Source organism: Typopeltis vanoorti, chromosome 10 (genome assembly GCF_054136105.1).
Source record: "Typopeltis vanoorti isolate ZY-2024b chromosome 10, IOZ_Tvanoo_1.0, whole genome shotgun sequence".
Classification (NCBI taxonomy): Eukaryota; Metazoa; Arthropoda; class Arachnida; order Uropygi; family Thelyphonidae; genus Typopeltis; species Typopeltis vanoorti.
In genome coordinates, this window is record NC_143558.1 from 21,891,493 (window position 1) to 21,912,500 (window position 21,008).

Consider the following 21,008-nt stretch of genomic DNA (forward strand, 5'->3'; position numbering starts at 1 on the left):
AAATTACCTTAAAATATATTGGGGCTTCTAAAGCATTATTCTATCTTCGAAACATAGACTAGTTATGCATATTGAGTTAGTAAAGTGTGTTATGGGAATGGTGGGATTTCGTGTGTGTGTGTGCGTTGATTTTTTATTAAGCGTTATGATGATTCATCTTCCATGATCTATGCCTTGTGTACTACAGGCGTGTATTGTATATGCTCTCCCAGCACAGCTGTATGGTGAGTTTGTGGTAGGACTTGTGAGTTACAGGGTTCTGTTGTTGCTGTTCATGGTGCAATTGTTGATTTAGCATTTTGTGTATGGCTGTTGGAAGAGAGATCTCACTTCTTATTCACACGTGGTATTATAAATAATTTTTATATCTTAATGACGTCATATATTTTGTTTGGTTGGATTTTGCGAAATTGATGTGACATATAAAAGATATGAAATCGCCGAATTTTCACGTGATTTTTATATGTGAACAAAGAACACGTGATAAAAATATAAGCATGCATTGTACGATGTAGTGAAACGTGTAAAAATGTGTGATAATATAATAAGCATATGTATATACATGATTCTTATGAAGCATGTAAATGTAAGATATGCCTGTGTAGCCTTATGGCAGTTTGATTTATTCCATAGTGCTAGGCCATCAAAAGAAAGTAATTCGTTCGATTCTAGTCGCCTACGAGAAAAACGTTTTCTAGATATTTTCAATGGGTTCCTGAGTCAGTCGATCTTTAGCCATATAGCCCCCCCCCCCTTTCTGAAAACTCCTGTTTTTAATTCAGCATCTCAAGAAAATCGACCGTGGAACTCACACTGTTTCAAACAAAAATGCAAGTATTAGGGTTTAAGGTCACGAGATGGCGGCATTTATCTGCCTTAATCGCGTCTCAAGTCTTGAAAAGCGTTGTTAACCCTGAACTCAGCTATTTTCGATGTCTAAGGATAGAAACTGGCTCCCGTCAGATTTTCCCCCAAAAAGTTAGACTAAAAGAGATCCGCGTACTCTGTTTGGGAACAAAAAAGGCATTAGTGGATTTTTTTTGGTGCTAAACAGATATATCAAAATATTTGCAGAAATAATTCCATTGAAATACATCAAAATGTTGCTATACATGTAAAAGACGAGTGCCAATTCTAACAAAATTCCAACAGCAGTATTTTAGGTTGAGCTCTTCATTATTTTATCCAACCTGCATTTATGGTACATCAAAAGAAGCGTGAAAATGTGACTTCAGTTATATCAAGAAGTCCTTTAGATGCCGAAAGGGAATTACTTGCCACCTATGGCTAACATCGTATCCTGACATACCAACAGTTTTGCTATTCATTTATGATATTTAAGATTTTTAATTTTTCTAGCTCTGTAAAAAGAGAAGCTACAGCAACACTTGTAAAATAAAATTACACACAGAACACTCTTGTAGAATTACTGAGTGTTGAGGAAACCAGCCATCATTACAGTTTAATATAGGCTAAAAAATAAATCGTTAACTAGATGTAATCGAACGTAAGATGTAATCAAAACTTCCCTCTGCAGTTGCACAAGTTAGACTGACAATGTCTGAGTTCATGTGAATTCTTTGTTTGTAGTTTCTACTTACCATGATGTTGGACTAGGATAAATTAGTATTTGTTTTATTAATTTCTTTTCAATTCACCTCTACGTAACCAGTTGTCAGCTAAACTGTGTTCTGAAGACTAGGCTTGCATGATTAGCGATATGCGCTATCTGTTCTTATCTTTTAATGTTGGATGGCTTCTATAGAAGGTTGAATGGATAAAAGAAGGCCTTGCAGAACCTATGACTCAATCTAAGTTTGAGAGAATAAATGCACGTAGCGAAATGAGAAAGAAAACATTGGTTCACACGAAAATGATTTCCTCTTGTCCAAATATGAGTCCCAGAAACTTAATTCTTTGTTCACATAGGATACTAGCCCAACACGTAGTTGGTTCTAGCCTTAATATTAGCCTTCCAAGAACAACAAATAGTTGGTCTCCAAGCCTTACTTTAATTCTAGGTCGGGATGAAGATTTCGTCATTCTTCATGCGGATTCTCAAAAACTCATCGCCATCATTAGCGTTCTTTTCTAAGCGCTTAATTAAGCTACTTTGAATATTATCGTGATATTCTCACTAAATTCTCAGTACATGTAATACTCTATACAAAGTATTAATAAATACATCTATACTTATCTTTCATTTTTTTCTTTTCTTTCAAAGATCACGTTTCTAGAATAACGTTGTTAAAATTCTTCTTGCAAAACGGTGTGGTTTTACTATTTTCAAATGAGATTCATTTCTGGACTTTTTCTCTACACCAGAGTTCCCAAAGTAGGGAGAACAGCTTGAGCTACAAGTTGTTTTCTGGAGAACAGGAGGGGGGGGGTTGATATTTTTGAAATCCTTTGCTTGATTCTGGTAGCTTAGTTGGCATACAGTACGTAGAATTCAAACACACACAAGCGTCTTGGAGGTTTTAGAAAATAATGTATTTATACTTAGTTTTAAAAAAAGGTATGAATATACATATGTTTTTTTTTCTTTAATAAAAAAAAAGTTATCTATACTCATAGCTAATTTTCATGTCAAATATATTTATTTGTACTTGATTTGGGGAGGGGAGTGAATGTGATTTTTTTTTTAATTATTTTAAGGGACGCAATCTATAAAATGTTTGAGAACCTCGAGTCTATATCTATCTCAAGCAGGCTAATATATGACCGTTTTAATGTCCTGTGCTTGACACTATAACTTTACCCTACTTTTCAGCTGTCATTTCGAATTATTCCTTGGGGATTTTATAATTTTTTTCAGATCACTTCGAAGGAAGATTCAGCCGTGTTCTTCTCGTAAGCAGTCAATCCAACCAAAACACATAAGGACAAGCGTAGAAGATTACGGACATTTTATGGCTAACTATCCCATCCTACTTACATTAGATTTTAAAGCCTAAACAGATGCAGTATCCGAGATTAGGTCTGTGACTCTCTGGCTTAATATGTAGTATATACAAATGCAATGCAAGCGAGAATCAATATAGCTCTATGATATTGTGCATCGGATCACTGGCTCATTATTATAATTATTCTGAAGAGGAGCAATGGTTGGCGATACAGAGAGATGCCCTCTTTTTTGGAGACACGAGAACTATGTTGGAGATGTAACTTTGTACGCTATAACAACTTCAAACCACCGCCATAATAAATCACTCCGATCCAAAACAGACACGACATGGCCGAAGGTGCGGCAAAGTTCAGAGAAGACCTCCCGCATCAGTTTAAATAGAGATGCGTGAAAAGTGAATAAATGAATTGGTGCGATTTAAATGATGAAGTGTGGGGTGGCCAAGTGCTCAGAAAAACTGGCTCTAATCGTACTTAGTAAGCTGTTGTGCCAAGAAAAATAACGAAGTCATAAATCATCGAAAGAGAATGAGTTTAAAAAAAAAAAAAGAAAGAAACAGCATTAAACATTGTCATGCAGGTTTTTTGAACTGCTTGCGACTCGTTTAGAATCAAAAGCGCGGGTGGATTAGCATCCAGTCGTAGCCATTTACTAATTAGTCACCTGATTATAGGTATGTCCGAAATAATAGACATCCAACAGTTAAAATGTTAAAACAAAATTCAGTATGGAAGAGACCGGTTAATATTGATTATAAAGAGTATACGGCGATATACTCTATAGAGCTAATGCTATCCAGGATTGAATTATGTTTTTGTTATCATCACTATGATGAGTAAGAATAAACACCTTTTGTGTACTATCTACGGTGCAACATAAACTCAATAGCAACACTGTGTAGCCAGGATTAAATATGTCAATTCAGATATAAGATTCTACTCGATGAGCCATTGAGCCATCGCAAATGACATTTTGGAGAAAAAGGATGAGGAGAAGGGAGTGTGAGAGAGAGAGATAGACGGAGATTTCATACAAAAGTTACGTGTTGCATTTTTGCTGCCGGTGTTACATTTCGCTAACTGCAAGAGGGGGAAGGCCCTCCCCTCTACCTAAGTATCTGATAACACATTGATATCTGATCACAGTATCATCGTTACAGTGTTTGTCCTGCCATTCAAATCCAGGAATCAGCTTTCCTCTAAGATACATTATACGGGGTCGGGATAATGTGAGGGGGGGGGGGACAAACTTCCCTGACCCAGACGATTAGATGCTTTGTGAAGTTTTAGTTCAATGAAGTCTTCAATTTGACGCTTGATTTTTGCCAAGAGGGATAATTAAAGCACTAAACACATTGATCGGAATTTATACATTTGTAAAATACAATGTTTCTCTTCCTCTGAAATGTTAAGAACGCTTGAAAATAGATCGCAAATTCTGCTGCCGTATGTTTCTGGATCTGCAGTTATTAAGAACAGTATCAAATCATTTAAAATATATATTTTTTAATTTATATATGCATAAAGTTATCTTTAAATTTGTTTCGTACACCAAAATAACTTCATTTATTGATCTTAATATTCTTCTTACAGTTGATGCTAAAGTGAATTTCTATTGGGGCTGAGATTGGATTGGAAATCCTTATCCGAAATATACAATCATTTTCAGATACAATCCTGATTCATATCTGAAACATACAATCGAACCGAAATATATCATCCTACTCTAAAATATACAATCCTATTGTGAAATATATAATTCCTAGTCTGAAATCTACAATCTTTTTTTCCAGATACGATCCTACTTAACATCTGAAATCTACAATCTTTTATTCCAGATACAATCCTACTTAACATCTGAAATCTACAATCTTTTATTCCAGATACAATCCTACTTAACATCTGAAATCTACAATCTTTTTTTTTTTCAGATACAATCCTTTTTTTCAGATTGTATATTTCAGTTTCAGATTGTATATTTCAGATACTTAGCTGAAATATACAATCCGAATCGCTGCTGGGAGGGACATTATATGTAAAGATTCAGAATATGACATACACACACTGATCGTAGATATTCTCCTTGTTATTTTAAGTTCCGACCGCATTCTATGGTCAATTCACTATCCACATTGATCCACGTATTCTGAGATAATTTAGGTCCTATTTATCCGCACGCATCATGATCAATTCTTTCTTCATTCGATACATCCATCACTTCGTGAATCGCTGATAAAGTAATGCCCTCAATATGCATATCATCCTCCATTCATCGTTCAAATTCTGACAATTTCTTATGTGTTTGTGACTATTGCACTTGGTTATGGAGTTAATTCACAAGTCATGCATGAACTGTATGGGATACCAGATGGCTTACATCTCTTGTGGATTGTCGATATCATATATTAAAGTTAATGATAATCCATAACCCTTAACTCGATTCTAAAATGTCTGTATAAATTAAATAATAGTTGGCAAGTGACATTAGATATTTCACGTCAAATAAGTGGCAGTTTATGGATTCGTTATTGATGCACTACCAAATGCATGTTTAGATTTCAATGAAGAGAACTGTAGGTTAAGTTCTGGTTGGATTTACTATAGTAGGGTCTTCATTGTTCGTTTCAAATCTCTCTCTCTCTCTCTCTCTTGTAAAAAAAAAAGAGGTGAATGCAAATATGGTGTCTTACCTGCGATGGTGTGGCGTCCTGTCTCTTTGCCTTCTGTTTTTGAACCAATTGCTCACCTGGGTTAAAGTCAGTCCGGTCTGTTTAGCCAGATTTCGTTTTTCGTCGGGGGTCGGGTAGCGGTTCTGTTTATAGCACTCTTTCAAAGCGATGCGCGACTTCTCCTTGAAACAATACACTGTTTCTTCGCCGTCCCAGATGGTCTTGGGCAGTGGGTATTTCCGGCGGAGTCGATATTTGTCCACGGCTCCAAGTGGTCGACCCCTGATTTTTTCCGCTTCTCGGTAGTGGGCCTTGTACCACATCTGCTGCAGGTCGAGGTGGTGTTGGGGATCGAAGCTGTGACTCTCCAGGATGGCGTACAGTTCCTTGTAGTTGCCTCTGTGGAATGCGACGGCCGCTTGGGCCCTCAGTACGGATTCGTTACCGCGCAAAAGTTCACTGGGTGGCAGAGACCACAAAAAACGAGCCAAACGATCGATGTCTCCCGCTTGTTGGAGTGCTTCGCAGACGCATGCCACTTGTTCGGGTGAAAAGGTGAGGTTTTTACCGCTGAGAAGATCCGCGAGCTTCGGATTATTGCCGGATAGCACCACCCCGTCCGATTGGTATTCAGAGCTGCCGCCTCGGACGTCGCAGGAAGTGTCGTTGGCCACTTCGCTGTTCGCGGACACACTCGTGGCGTGGGAAGTTTTCATATTGCCGCCGGCGACGTTCGGTCCGTGTGGCGTCGTGTGGTTCATGTCGTTCCGGGTTTGCAAGTGGGCCGAACGGTACATCCTTTCTCCAACGGCGACCGGCAGACCCCTGCCTGCTCGACCCGCATCTGTCGCCGCTTCGATCACCGAATCGAGAGTCGAACGGATGTGTATCGCTGTCGGCAGAGGTCCACACACGGGTGCGGACGATTCGGAGATGATGGAAGCCATGCTCTTATTTCCGACGGGGGGATTTTTCTTCGGCTTTTTGATGGATGAGTATTTGCGTGTGTACTCCGGGAAAATGCGAACCTGTCGCTTAAGAGCGTACCGAAGCGTCGGCCGAGGCGTCTGAGATGGGCTGGTGGTAGCCGGTCGGCTGCGTCACTGTGCCTCGCCGCCTGCGATTGGCTTGCTTCCGCCGACCTGCTCTGTGATACGTTTACGGCGGGCGAGAGGTTGCCAACCATTAATCACGCCTCTCTGGACGTTGCTTTGACACCGTCGCGAGCTTTTGTGTCGCATCGAGTCGTTTTATCGGCGGTTAATGATGATTAATATTTGATAATCATTTGCGCCTCACGCCTTTGCGGCCGTTTTTCTCCACTCGGGCATCGAATATCCAGATGTCAAAGGTAAAAGCGGACGGCGGCAAAGGATGCTGCCGAAGATCTGTTTCTATGCTGATGACATGCGGAAGTGAAGATTGAAGCAAAAGCGTGTTCTTGGCTCGTGTACTTTTCGTTCTTTCTTAGGTTTGTCTTTTGGCTCGGGTTTTTATGCGGGGTTTAGCGAGTGCGGTTTTATACGAGTGTTCATCGGATAACACGGCTTATTAAACGCTCGATATACTCGTCGAGGTTCCCATAGAAACGTAAGTCGTTTTAAAATTTGAATGTCAAAGACATCACATCCGATACTATCACACACTCTTCGTGTTCCTTAACTACAAAAACGATACTCCACAGATAAGAATGTCATCAAAGAGACAGAAAACGTGTTAAGAAGGGACTCGTTTTTCTCAAATTCAATGAGTGGTCTCAAGTATCACAAAATATTGGACCAATTAAACTGAACGCGTGTCGTTTTGTTGAAGAAAATCATGCAAACGTAGGAGTTGCATCATACTCGACTAGAACAACATATAAAACCTGATATGGTTAAAAAAAAAAAAAACTGTCAGGGACATTATAGGACAAAAACATTAAAGTTCAGTGTTTAAGCTTTAGATGTGGTTTGCAATCAAAGCATTTTATACCACTTGGTCTTCTTCCATTTACGTACAACATATAACCGGATCCTCCTACGCATCCCGATTCTAGCTAACAATCTCTACGATCCCATTCATGATAATTATTTGAGCCATTCAATAAAATAGGCTACGATTTTGGATAAGACCACGTGCTCTGTGTTTCTAAATATTAGTTAATAATTCTACGATAAATGCTAAGTAAGATTTCCTAGTTTTTATTTTTCCACATTGGTGAGAGATATTCTTAAGATGGACGTCTTGTAGGGGGAAGAAAAAAAAAAAAAATATATATATATATACATAGTACCCATAGTTACATTAGTTAGTACCAAAGATAGGCTACAGGTTATATAATCTGAAAATCCTGTCATAGAGCCCAAACGCGAGTTCAAACCACTTCAGACTCTTCAGTAAACAGGATGGTCGTATCACACCAGACAATTAAAATCATCGATTGTTTTTCCGGGATATTAGAATTTTTTAAAGATATATTCGATTATGTGATAAGTAACCAATGATGTTTAAGGACACACACACACACACACACACACACACACACTGAGTTTAGATTGGACCGATAAACGGTGTATGGATACATAAAAGACTCCATACATCACCCATGTCAGATATTCTTAGCCGAGCTAAATGATATTGACGTATGAATGTTCTGTTGCTAAGTTACATTTATTTATTTCTACCATAACAAACTTAACTTTCTTGGGGTTGTTGCTTTTATAATTATGAACCCAAACCATAGCTGGATTTTCAGATCCGCGCACAAGACTGCCGGCGTCTTGTGAAGAGAGAGTAGGGTCAAACACTGACGGGAGGGGGTGAATAGGAGGGGGGGGGGTGGAACATGTGAAGGGACCTTTGACGAGTGTTGGTGACAACTCTAAACGTTGCATCGCCTTTTTTCACACGTTTTCAAGAGCCATTCACATACATTTTTAGCCTTTTGTAAATCGAACACACAACTTTATTGTTGTCGAGAGAGAGCCAAAGGTGCCGTAGCGCGTTCAACAATCGGCAGGTTGAGTACGGGGCGAAGTTAGCCCCTTGACGAGCGTGTAGTGCGTTTGAATAGGCCCGCAAAGAGAAAAGGCGGAGATAGGGTCGGTCACGAGCTGTGGATTGCTCACGCCTCAGTCTGGACAATTGTCGACGATCGTTTTTGACCAGAAAAAAGAAAAACGCGTGGACAAAAGTATTCGGCGCCATCCCAGCGGGTGAGGAACGGCACCGAGTTCAGAAGTTTGCTTTTAGGAACTTTTTTTTTTTTTTTTTTAATGAACCAAAATTTCAATAGAAAATCAACAGGGTTATTGGAAAAGGAAGCCACCGAGATCTTGTTTATGGAAATAAAATGGTTCATCATTTATTATTTTTTTTTATTTATTATACGCTTTGATAATAAGTTGGTAATAAATTTTGATAATAAATAATAAACTTTGATAATAAATAAGTTTTTTTTTTTTTTTAATAATGAAGGACTTCTAATATCGCAATAATAAAAAAAAAGGTGTGTCTTTGCGTGCGCAAATACCACTTGACTTCTTACTCTAGATTTTTTTATTTAGTGTATTTGAACGAACATTTTGGCTACATGCATTTCTTTCAAGAACGGCTTCTTCAAATTAAAAATAAAAATAAAAATAAAACTTAATTGATTTGACAACCTTGGTAATGCCGATGTGTGTTAATGTAGCCTAAATACGAGAGATACAAACAAGTTGATTCTTATAATCTCTGATATAAAATATGATTTAAAAAAAAAAAATCGAATTCCCAAGCACGCAAAGTTGGAACCTTATAGTACATTAGTATCTTGACAGGGCTAGCGTTTTTTTTTTGTTTTTTTTTTTGTTCATTTTATTATTTTTTATATATTTTTATTTATTTTACTTAATTTGGAAATCCTGCTGTTATTTATTGTTCGTGCTAATATGCATTAAGTTCATTGCATTCTCAAGACAACGCAAAAAAATTTGAAATGTCTGCTTCGTCAGATCAGATACATGTAGAACCTAACCAACTACTTTGTGGGAATCCTAAAAGTCTATTGGATGTTCATGATTGAATGAAAACATAATTGAAAGAATGAAAACAGAAAGATTACCAAAACAAGCCTTAAAGTGCAAGCCATTAGGAAAAAGAAAACCAGGACGTCCTCTTAAAGGATTCAACGATGACTTCTAAGGCCGGAACAGGGCCACGCTAGGCCTAAATCCTTGATACGCATGATGATGACTTAAAATTACTTTGTTTTATTAATTTCAACTTGACATTCGATGTTGAATTCATTTTGTGTAGCTATAAAATGGATACATCTCCAAGAAAGCATTAAAAAACATATACTCTTTCTCAGCACATGACTCAAAGACAAATTGCCAATAAGTGTGGCATTGGTTTGATTACTGTTAATGCAATTTTAAAGAGGTTTAAGGAGGCAGGACCTTTTCTCCTACTAGAAAAGGAAAACTACACTTACTCAAGATCGTTTACTAGTTAGGAAAAGCAAAATGAATCCAAGATTGTCTGCTGTAGACTTAAATAGAGACTTGGTAGCTAATGGGATTAATGTTTCTGACATGATGGTCCGTTGAAGATTGTTGGAAGCAGGGAGGACTGCCCACAGACCAAAATAGAAACTGTGGACAAAGGCTAAGCAGAAAAAGAGGCTCCAGCGACAAAAGTGTACAAAGATTGGACCGTTAGAAGAATAGAAGAAGGTTATATTCTCAGATGAGAGCTTTTTCTTTTGTCCAAGGAGGGCGAATACCCTATGTTCGCAAATTAGCGGCCGAGAAGACTTCTCCCACCCACCATCAACAAGCTCCTAAGCACCCAGCTAAGAAGATGTTCTGGGGTTGTTTTATACATGACGATCCAGAGTCACTTGTGCGTGCAAAGATCGACTAACTTGGGACCACGCTGGAAGAAAGACAAAAAAAAAAGAAGAAAGAAAATGGCTACACTACACGGGTAATTGTCATTATAGAATTAATATCTCTCTTTCTCTCTCTCTCTCTCTCTCTCTGTACACAGGCGGAGCCCCCCCCCCCCTTTCCCGGAAACTTGATTTTCTATCAGCGCAAAAAAGAGACAAACCAGCCGAAGAACACACGAAGTTAATAGACCTAATACACTCTCCTTGTTGCCTTATTTGCTTCGGTTGTAATTCCAAGGTTGAATTACTCAAAGTGTGTTGAGTTTAGGCAAGAAATGTTATATACTCTCTACCCAGATTAATTTTAATTTAAAAATTTAGCCTTGTATTTACGTAATCTCGTCCGACGTGGTTATGGTGGATTGAATCCTCTATGGTTTTAGTTTCTCCATTTTCAGTTATCTATAACCGTTTTCGTATAGTCCTGTGATAGATTGTAGGCCAAAAAACTCTTCTTTGTATTTCTATCAATCTATTTTTGATTCTTCCTGTGAAGGTTTAAATAACGATCACTAAGAAACTATAGCAACACTGGAATCGAGAAAATTAATATTAAACGTGTGCGCCAACCACAAACCACATCTGTCAATATATAGCATACACACATGCGCAATCCACCAGGATGTACTGAGCATGCGTTGAAGCATAGCTTCAAGGTCAGAAAGTTATTGTTGAAGTGAGTGGAACAAATTCATGTTGGCCAAGTAGAACCAATCGATTTTGATTTCACAGATTCGACGGTATGGTTAATGTGCGCGTTATTACATGGGAGGTTAGCACATCTAATTGCATTTATGCTCCACGTCAAAGAGCTTTTTGACGTAATGTGTGAAACCGAATGACAGTGAAATATTTCTCAAGGTTTTCCTTAATATTAAATTGGTCTTGGTACTTCATCTTCAACTCTTTTGGAGCACTGAGGAATAATGAAAAATAAATAAATAGAAAGGAAACTAAATGTCAGCATTGATGGTAAAGTGTTGCCAACGAGGAAAAAAAAGACAGCGTGACAGCTGACAGTTCAGGGTTATTAAAAAATGGAGCGCTACACGAAAGAACGATGCATTTTCATTGTTGAGCAATATTTTAAAAATAATGAAGGTTTGGCAGCTACAGTTCGCAATTTTCGTACAAAATATGGTCGGAATAGTGATTTAACTTCATCAACTCTGAAAAGAGTAATTAAAAAATTCAAGGAAACTGGATCAATTAGTGATCTTATACACTCTGGCCGTCCTTCAACAAGTCGTTCAACAGAAAACATCGAAGCAGTTCTTGAGAGTGTTGCTGAGAGTCCAGGAACATCAATTCGGCACCGTGGTCTTGAATTGGGCGTTTCGAGAAGCTCTCTACAGCGTATTCTCACGAAAGATTTGCATCTTTATGCTTACAAAGTTCAATTGACTCAAGAACTGAAGCCTACTGACCACACACAGCGAAGAGAGTTCGTTGAATGGATTATGGAACAACAACAAGTGGATGCTTATTTTTCGAACAAAATCATCTTCAGCGATGAGGCTCATTTTCATCTTGATGGCTTCGTTAATCGACAAAATTGTCGCATTTGGGGATCAGAAATCCACGAGTGATTGTTGAGAAACAAATGCATCCACAACGTGTCACTGTTTGGTGCGGATTTTGGGTTGGAGGCATCATCGGTCCATTCTTCTTCGAAAATGCGGCTGGTAAGGCAATAACAGTTAATGGTGCTCGCTATCGTGACATGATAATCCTGTTTTTTGTGCCTAAATTGCAAGATATGGATGTGGACGACATGTGGTTTCAACAAGACGGTGCCACATTCCATACAGCCCGAGAAACAATTCAATTACTGCATGAGTCATTTCCTGGTCGTGTAATTTCCCGTTTTGGTGATCAGAATTGGCCGCCCAGATCATGTGACTTAACGCCGTTGGACTTTTTTCTTTGGAGTTTTTTGAAGTCTAAGGTTTATGCCAACAAGCCCACGACCACCTACGCCTTGAAGGAGGAAATTGAGCGCTGTATCAACGAAATTCAGCCACATTTATGCAAAACGGTCATGGAAAATTTCGACAAAAGAGTGCGTATGTGCCAGCAAAGCCGTGGAGGCCATTTACCCGATATGCTATTCCATCCATAACCCTATACTGTATACTTTATGAATCAATAAGAAATTACAATTTTTAATTAAAAACCTGTGTTTTCTATCAAAATTACTTCTTGCGTGAATTTTGGGACACCCTGTATATATATATATATGTGTGTGTGTGTATTGTGTGTGTGTATATATATATATATATATATATATATATATGGGGGGAGGGAGCTCTCATTGGCTTTAAGACGTCATTTTATGAGCGCGTTAATCAAGACATATTTTGACCTGGGGGAGGGGGAAGTAGAGAAAGGGTTTCGCTATCAGATAATTTTCATTCCCTAATAGCGAAGTCCGGGTTGGTTCCTCCACTGCTTAATCTAGCGGGAAATAAATAAGGGATTGCTGTTCATCAACAGGATTGATTGTAATTACGAAAATGACGAAAGTTTGAGAAAATTCTGAGAATTCTTCTTCTAGAGTGTCCTCTCGAGATTTGATCTCCCCACTCGGCTGCGTTCTGTCAAGTCTGCGCATCATTGCAATCCATTGATTTGTTTCATTTTTGCTAAGTTGCTTTCACTGTAATTGATCGCGAAGTGTACATCGAGTCAACTGCTTCGGTTCAAATAGTAAAGACAATTCTCTTGATGCGTGGGAGAGCAATACGGTAATTTGGAATGAATAACTTCAAAAAAAAAAGAAAAAAAAAAGGAGGAACAGGAATTTGAGTTGGCAATTATATAAAGTGTGTTTAAAAGAAATTCATTCTAGTAAAATTACAGACTTTGTTCTGGATTCAGACCTTTAGCATTTGTCATAATGTTACGAATGCCTTCGTAACATTATGAGAAAAGTTACATTACATTAATCCTTAATATATATGGACATAGCAATAGACATGTACAATAAGAAGACATCATACAGTCATAAAAGAGACACTCAAGAATAGGCTACAACTGAATGTCCAGGTTTATTATCCAGTCGACTGCACTTGGTGTAGCATGGATGAAGTCTGACAGGTTTCCATTGTATGCATGTTTGGCACATTCTGCTGTAACATGATTAATTGTCTGGTGGGGGTGATCCACAGTCGCACCTGAGTGAGGCAGTCATGCCCCATTTGTAAAGCTGGTCTGCACATCTGCCATGGTTGGTACGGATTCGGTTAAGTGCAAACCAAGTTTTCCGGGGTAGGTCAAAACCCGAAGGCATCTGTGTTGGGTTCACCAATTCATGGACGACTCCTGTTTAAGTGTTACACCAGGACTCTTTCCACCTCTCTTTCATGTTGAAACTTGTCTCTGCAAGATTTTTTGCTGTTAAGATTGGAGATGTGTTCGTAGACTGGAAGATTTTGAATTTCCATGATTTTGCTGTTTTGGATTTCCATGATTTAACATAGCAATATGTTAAATATGCGACCTTTGAACTTTAAATTCATATCCACTAATACACTAAGATCCCTTACCTCTTCAGTTTCTTGTAGCATAACCCGCTAATATAATATGCCGCTGGAACTCTAATCAGTCCAAAGTGCATAACTTTACACTTACTAACATTCAACTGATAGCCATTTTCGTTTGCCCAGATTTCAAGTCTATTCAAATCCTTTCGTAATTGCTGAATATCAGTAGCATCCCTTATTGCCCTGCCTATCTTCGCATCAATTGAAAATCATGATAGACCCTGCTTGATGTCATCAATGTATAGATTGAACAATAATAACCCAAGGACTGAACCCTGAGGTACACCACTGGTTACCTTAAATCTGGAAGATTCACACCCACTGTATACTACTTTTTGATATCTGTCTGTCAATCATCTCCCGATCCAAGTCAAGAATTTATATTCTAATCCCATATTCTCCAGTTTACACAACAGCCTATTGTGTGGTATCCTATCAAATGTCTTAGAAAAATCCAACATTATCATAGTGTATCCTTCTCTTTATCCAACTCGGACTTAACGTTGTTATAAAATATCAGTAAATTGCTAAAACATGACCTTCCTTTAGTAAACCCATGCTGTTCCTTGCAGGGTATAGAATGCTTGTCTACCCATTTCTGTATGCGAGTTCTTATCAACTTCTCTAAAATCTTCACTACCACACCAGAGATACTAATAGGTCGGTAGTTAGACACATCCGTTTTTGCACCACCCTTGTGCAATGGAACTATCATACATTCCTTCCATTCCTGTGGTATCATTCCTGAGCTGAGACTCAAGTTGTACAAATGTGTGAAAGGCCTAGCCAATTCAGCTGAACATTCCTTTAGCAAACGGGCTGATATTCCATCTGTCCCTTCCACGTTATGCAACAGCTCTTCATCCTCATTTTCATGAACCCGTAACTCTTCATCTAACGTAGCAGTAACACCATGCTACATACACCTGGTTGATATATCTTAGCAAAGTGAGCACTCATTAACTGAACAATCTCCTTAGCTTCCGACACTCGTGTACCATCTGCATTCAATCAAGTTATTCTTCCACATTCATTCTTTCTTTTGCTTGCGGCATAACGATAAAATTCTTCTGGATTGCCTTTAGCTTGCATGGCCAATTTCTTTTCATACTCCGATTTAGTTTTTCTCACAATACTCGTTACTTTTCTGGCCTGAGTTTTATATATTTCATAACTCTTCTCACTCTTATTCTCACGATATTCTTTCCTCATCATCTTCTTTTTGTGGATCTCTTGCTTAATAAGGTTGCACATCCATTTCACTCTCAACCTATTTATTCTTAGAACACTAGGGATACATTGAGATACCATCTCATTCAAGTACTTTTTCAAAGATTCCCATACATTGCTGACATTTTTTCCATTCTGTAACTGATACCGTAGGACCAAAGTTAATATTCTTCTAAGTTGATCATAATTACAGCTTTGTAATTCAGCATGTAGCCTGTTTTAATCGGAGCTCCAATACAATTAGATACTTCCCAAGAAAGAACAGCATGATCACTGTCACCAATTGGTGGTAAAATAGCCATATTCTTGACGGACATCCCTTCTGACTCAATGAGCAAATCCAACACTCTTTGACCTCGCGTTCCTTCTTTTACATGCTACTTGAGAAAGTTGTCTCTCAACAATTCAATAAATTCATGTTCTTTCTGATCATGGGATTTCTCTTCTACCCAATCAATGTTACGAAAATTAAAGTCACCCATAATGATCATTCGCCTGGTACCCATAAGGCTAAATTGGCGATGCATTTCTTCGTCCCCTACAATTGAGTTGCCAGGTCTGTAGCAACACCCCCATCATATATTTCATTCTGTTAACCTCCACTTCACACCAGATAGACTCAAACTCATCACTATATGGGACGTTGTTACCATCATTGTTTTCTTGTATTTCTACCCTAACTGGCTTAAGTCATCTGATATTATTAGTAACAGTCCTCCTCCTATCTCTTCTGTCATTCCTAAAAAGGGTATATCCGTTACACTCGATCCCACTTACCATATCTGATTCTGATAGTCAGGTTTTACTAATGCCAACAATCTTAGGCCACATCGTATTCAATAAAGCAACAAACTCACCCCCTTTGTTTCTCATGCTCCTAGCATTTGTGTATAGACATAATAAATTACAACCTAGCCTATTCTTATAATTAGATATGCAATGTATTTGGTCTTGTTCTAGAATTTTCTCTTTTCCCTCCCCAGACATACTTAAAAGGTTCGAACCCAAAGCATATTTTTCCACTCCTTCGCCACATACATAACCATGTTCAAAGGCATTTATATCTTTATCACGTTTGTATCCCATAGCTGAACTTTCACACACATTTTCCCCATTCCTCCCTTGATGTTTCACCTGCTAGTCTCGACACCAAAACCTACATAACGTTTGGTTCTTTTGATGGTACACTTTAGTAATGTATTTTTAAATTATTAATTTTTTTTAATATAATTTTTTCTTCCTTATTCAAATAATTCCTTATATAAGTTAAAGTACACATTCGGGGCTGCTTCGCTTTCTCATCCGACTTGAAAAAGCTTTCTTTGAGTTCCTGTTTCCGAGTCCGGGAAATCCCACAGACGCTAGCGAGTTTAGGAGGGTGTTTTAGCAACACGATGTCGTGCAATATCATGCTGGAAGGAAGAATATTTCGAGGAAGTTTATCTTTTATGATTTTTTAAGATTTCTGTTGTATCTCAAGGCAGTGATGAAAATCACCTGCATGATTGAAATCCTTCATTTAAGTTCGTATGAGTGGTGCTAAGATTTATCACAGACCATTATTGTCTTAAGAAGTTATGGCAAATTTCGTCAAATACGATGATGATTTTTTTTTTTATATGGAACAGTGCCCTCGGTATGAGTCGCAAAAAAAAACGTACCCTTCAGTTGAAACGACCTGGATTCAAATTCCATCCAAAATTCGAGAAATTTTTATAACTCTTTTCCTAGCTGGAGTATCCCTGGATTTCGTTTTCAAACTCATCTGCAACAACCAAAGGTGAATTTGAAATTGTAATAAGTTAGTGATTGATATCGCTACACCTAATGGCACTTCAGCAGGTGATATTGAAATGTCTTAATATATTTATTGACAAAGAAGGGAATATTTTAAACCTTCGTTTGAATCTTGTTTATTACGCAAGAAACCTTAATAAAATATTTTCAGCTGAGAATGAATTATCGGTCTCAAATGGAGGTGGCAGAATTTCTGTAAACTCCGATTTTTCTTATAAAGTAGGCCAACCGGATGGATACCGTTCGCAATTAACTCCGTTACTTGCTTCGACCGTAATTCCAATCAACTGAACTCATATTTCCAAATAAAGCGGTAGATGCTAATGTTTGAATTGAAAAAAAGAAAAGAACATGAATGTTCAGAAAGGGATAATAAAACGGGACCTATAGAAGTGCTGCTTGTATGATGGCTCAATAAATATGGTCAATGTAGATCATACCTAGACAAGAACTTATATTCTTGTTTTAATCCTCTACCCAAGGACGAACACAGATTTTGCTCATGGAGTATCTTTATGTCTAGGTTATTTGTATGTGGAAGCAGATGGCTTCGCATCAGATATCCCTGGTATCCCATAATGCACCGCATACTGCCTTTCGGATGTGTATATTATTATGCATTTATTGTGTTGTTTAGTATTATATACTGTGTAACCAAAGCGAAAAAAATTCGGCATGTCTAATCCAGTATTTTCCTACTTGTAGAAGAAAAATATTATTTCTACATTGATTTAGCTTTCGGTATCTCCAGGAGATAGATGGAATGGTTCAGACATGTGAAGAGGGCTAATGGCATTCCAAAGCAAGCACTAGAAGGAATTGTTCCGGGATCAAGGGTTAGGGGCCGTCCTCGATTAAAATGAACTGATAACATCAAAAAATGGACAAATTCATCCCTTTCTCAACTGATATCAAGAACAAGACACCGAGATGATCGGAGGAGGCTAACAAAGAACATCATCTACGCCATGAATGACCCAGCGGTCCATTTAGGACCACGAGAAAGAAAAAAATCTCCATGGGTCTAGTGTTGTCATTGATGAGACCTCAATAAAGGTCGAAACTAGTTTGTGTAGTAACTTTTCCTATAATGTATTGTATTATACACATCTGAAAGGGTGTGTGAGCTTTGCATTATGGGATACCATGGCATTTGATGCCTTTAAATAGACGTAGCCTTCACTAATAATAATAATAATAATAATAATAATAATAATAATAATAATAATAATAATAATAATAATAATAATAATAATAATAATGAAAACCTGCATGCATGTTGGATATCTGCATTTAAAAGTTAACAATGGACATATGATTTTAAACTTCAAGCCCAGTTTGTTAAAGTTAAATGAGACGCTAAATATAATTAATGAATGTATTAAGTTGCGTGTAATGGCACTGCTATCAAAATGTGTTTCTTGTTTTATAGGAAGAAAGTATCTGCATGGAAATCAGCGAAATCCATCAGCGGTTAAAAATAAAACGCAAATACCATCCCACATGCGACAAACATGGGTATATTCACACTTATGACTTGATCTCCCCATTAGTGACAAAAAAGAAGGGGAAAAAAGACAAACAGAAAAAAAATAATAAAAAAACTTGTTTTAGAGTGTTTTGAATGATCGTAGTCGAAGCAACTGAAGCTACGAAATTGTATTATGTTTGTTAACCGTGTGTGGTCTTTTGGCTGGTGTTTCTTGTTTTGTGTGATAAAAAACACCCCAAGTTTCTGCATGGGATCAGTTAACTAATAAAAAAATTATTATACTTTTCGATGTATAAAAAATCTTCTGTGTTTTATTCCCAAAGAAAGTGAGGACTTCTTTAGTCTTGACTAACACTTTTTGAAGACAAATGGGCAGCCAATCTCCATCCTTTAACCACCAGCGATAGCTTAGCTAGCTATCAGTAAATCAAAGCTTTCCACTAAGAGAGCGAAACGGCCTCCATCTTGTGACTCTATCCTAATATATATCTATTATTGTTATGACGTGTGTAATAAATACTTTTTTTTGTCATACGTATCATCTCCGATTCTCTCTTTCTCAAAGTCTTGTACGTCCCATCTACCGTGACGCTATTCCTTCTTCCTCTCCTTTATTTTGATTTTTTTTTTATAGTACACGAAAAATAATAAGGTCTGAAATTTCTAAACGTTGAGGAATACATCTAAGAAAACTGGTTTATGTGTAGTTCATCAATGATCTCTGTCTTCGATGCCTTTAAAATCTTATTCCACTGGACTGTGATCCAGCGTTTCCATCTGGAGCACATTATTATTATTATTATTATGTGACCCCTCCAGGGAGTCCAAGGACTCATCGAGGGAGAGGTGTGCCAACAGCATCGAACGATTATACCCCTTCCAACTACTAATAATTAAGTTTAATTTTAATCGCTGTAGATAATGTCCGCATGAACTGTATTTATTTATTATTGCAATTCAGAAATAAATAGTCTGTTTCTCTATATTTATAAAGTATTTATAATGTAAAAATTAGAAGCAGATATTTAATATATATATATAAGATACATATAATATATATAAGATATATATAATATATATATAAGATAATTTAATATATATATAAGATATTTTGTAGTTTATCTGCAATAAATTAAAAATATTCGATTTCCCCCACAAAATTTTTTTCTTACTGAGAAGCAATAGTTTCATTTACAGATTATAGATGGCGCCACGCAACACTGTGACTCGAAGTGACGCCATCTATGTTGCACCTAGGGAAATGCAATTAGCAAGTAAAATATGAGACTTGAAAGTTAAATTATATTTAGATTTAGTTAATGATATTTAATAAAAGGATTTTGTAGATTAAACAGTTTTACCAGACGAAATATTTTTATAATTGAAATTTAATCAGACGCCGTCTAGATTCAGTACCTCATGGAATTTTTAAAATGCTTATGATTAAATAAATAAAATCTCCGTATTTTAATCGGAACAAGGATATTCATTGCGTCTTTTGGCTGGCAACAAAAAGTTCGATTTCTGTTGTGACTAAAAGAATCTATATACTTTTTTTTTTCAAATTTTTTTCAATTTTTCTAGTTCATAAAACCAATGATCGTGATATGAGGTTTAAAATTATTTCATTTTTGTGATATTCTGTGCCAATCATCGAACTAATTTCTATGACTTTTTTGTGTTTCTCTTTTGATTACATACCTCAGTTTATTGGCTATTGGGATTGAAGATGACTCAGCATTATTACTATTACGATACCCCATTATAAGAATACATTAAGACCATTGCCTTCTCTGAAAGAAAGAAGACATTTAAAAAAATAATATGACAATCCACTTCTGCAAGAATTCGATTATAATAAACAAAACCAAATGTTACGTATCGATACCTCAAATATAGTAGTCTGTGTAGCCCAGTGGAAATGGCGCTTGCATCCTGTGCACTAGGCCGCACGAAGATAGACTTATGATTCAAGTCTAGTCGACTGGAAGAACTTTTTCCTAAGCCTTTCTTCGTCTGGTTCCCGAGTTAGTCGATCTCTGGCACGGGAAAGCTGTTTTTTTTCTCCTGGAAACTCGGATTTTTCATCCCTCAAACTCAAGAAAATCGACCGTAGAATCCACGTTATTTCAGACAGTAACATATACTATTAGGGTTAAGTACCAAGAGATGGCAGCGCTTGCTTGCTTGTCTCTTCATCGGTGGCTGTCTATAATTAGTGATAGACATGGATCAGCTATTTTTGATTGGCTACCGATGGAGATTGATCTGCCCACTCAGTCGCCAAAACTACCCCCTATAAGGGAAGAAAACGCCTCGTCTCTTATTCTCTTATAGGGAGTAGGTTAGCTTATTATTTATTATTATTATTGTACCTCAAATATATCTTAAAGGTCTGAGTCTGTGAAAAGATTACAAATATTCATCTGTTAAGATTATAAAAATTAATA

General features: G+C 37.3%; 1 protein-coding gene and 1 long non-coding RNA gene across 2 annotated transcripts in view; one reads left to right on the forward strand and one right to left on the reverse strand.

Annotated features, from left to right (window-relative positions):
• Positions 1 to 6,586, reverse strand: part of LOC150102218 (uncharacterized) — a 51,424-nt gene extending 44,838 nt beyond the window's left edge. Inside the window, exon 1 of the mRNA XM_090399140.1 lies at positions 5,598 to 6,586. Within this exon, the coding sequence (XP_090255266.1) occupies positions 5,598 to 6,523 (926 nt within the window). The 5' untranslated portion in view covers positions 6,524 to 6,586. The remainder of the gene's footprint in view (positions 1 to 5,597) is intronic.
• Positions 1 to 21,008, forward strand: part of LOC150102219 (uncharacterized) — a 136,383-nt gene that overhangs the window by 9,223 nt on the left and 106,152 nt on the right. The window lies entirely within an intron of this gene.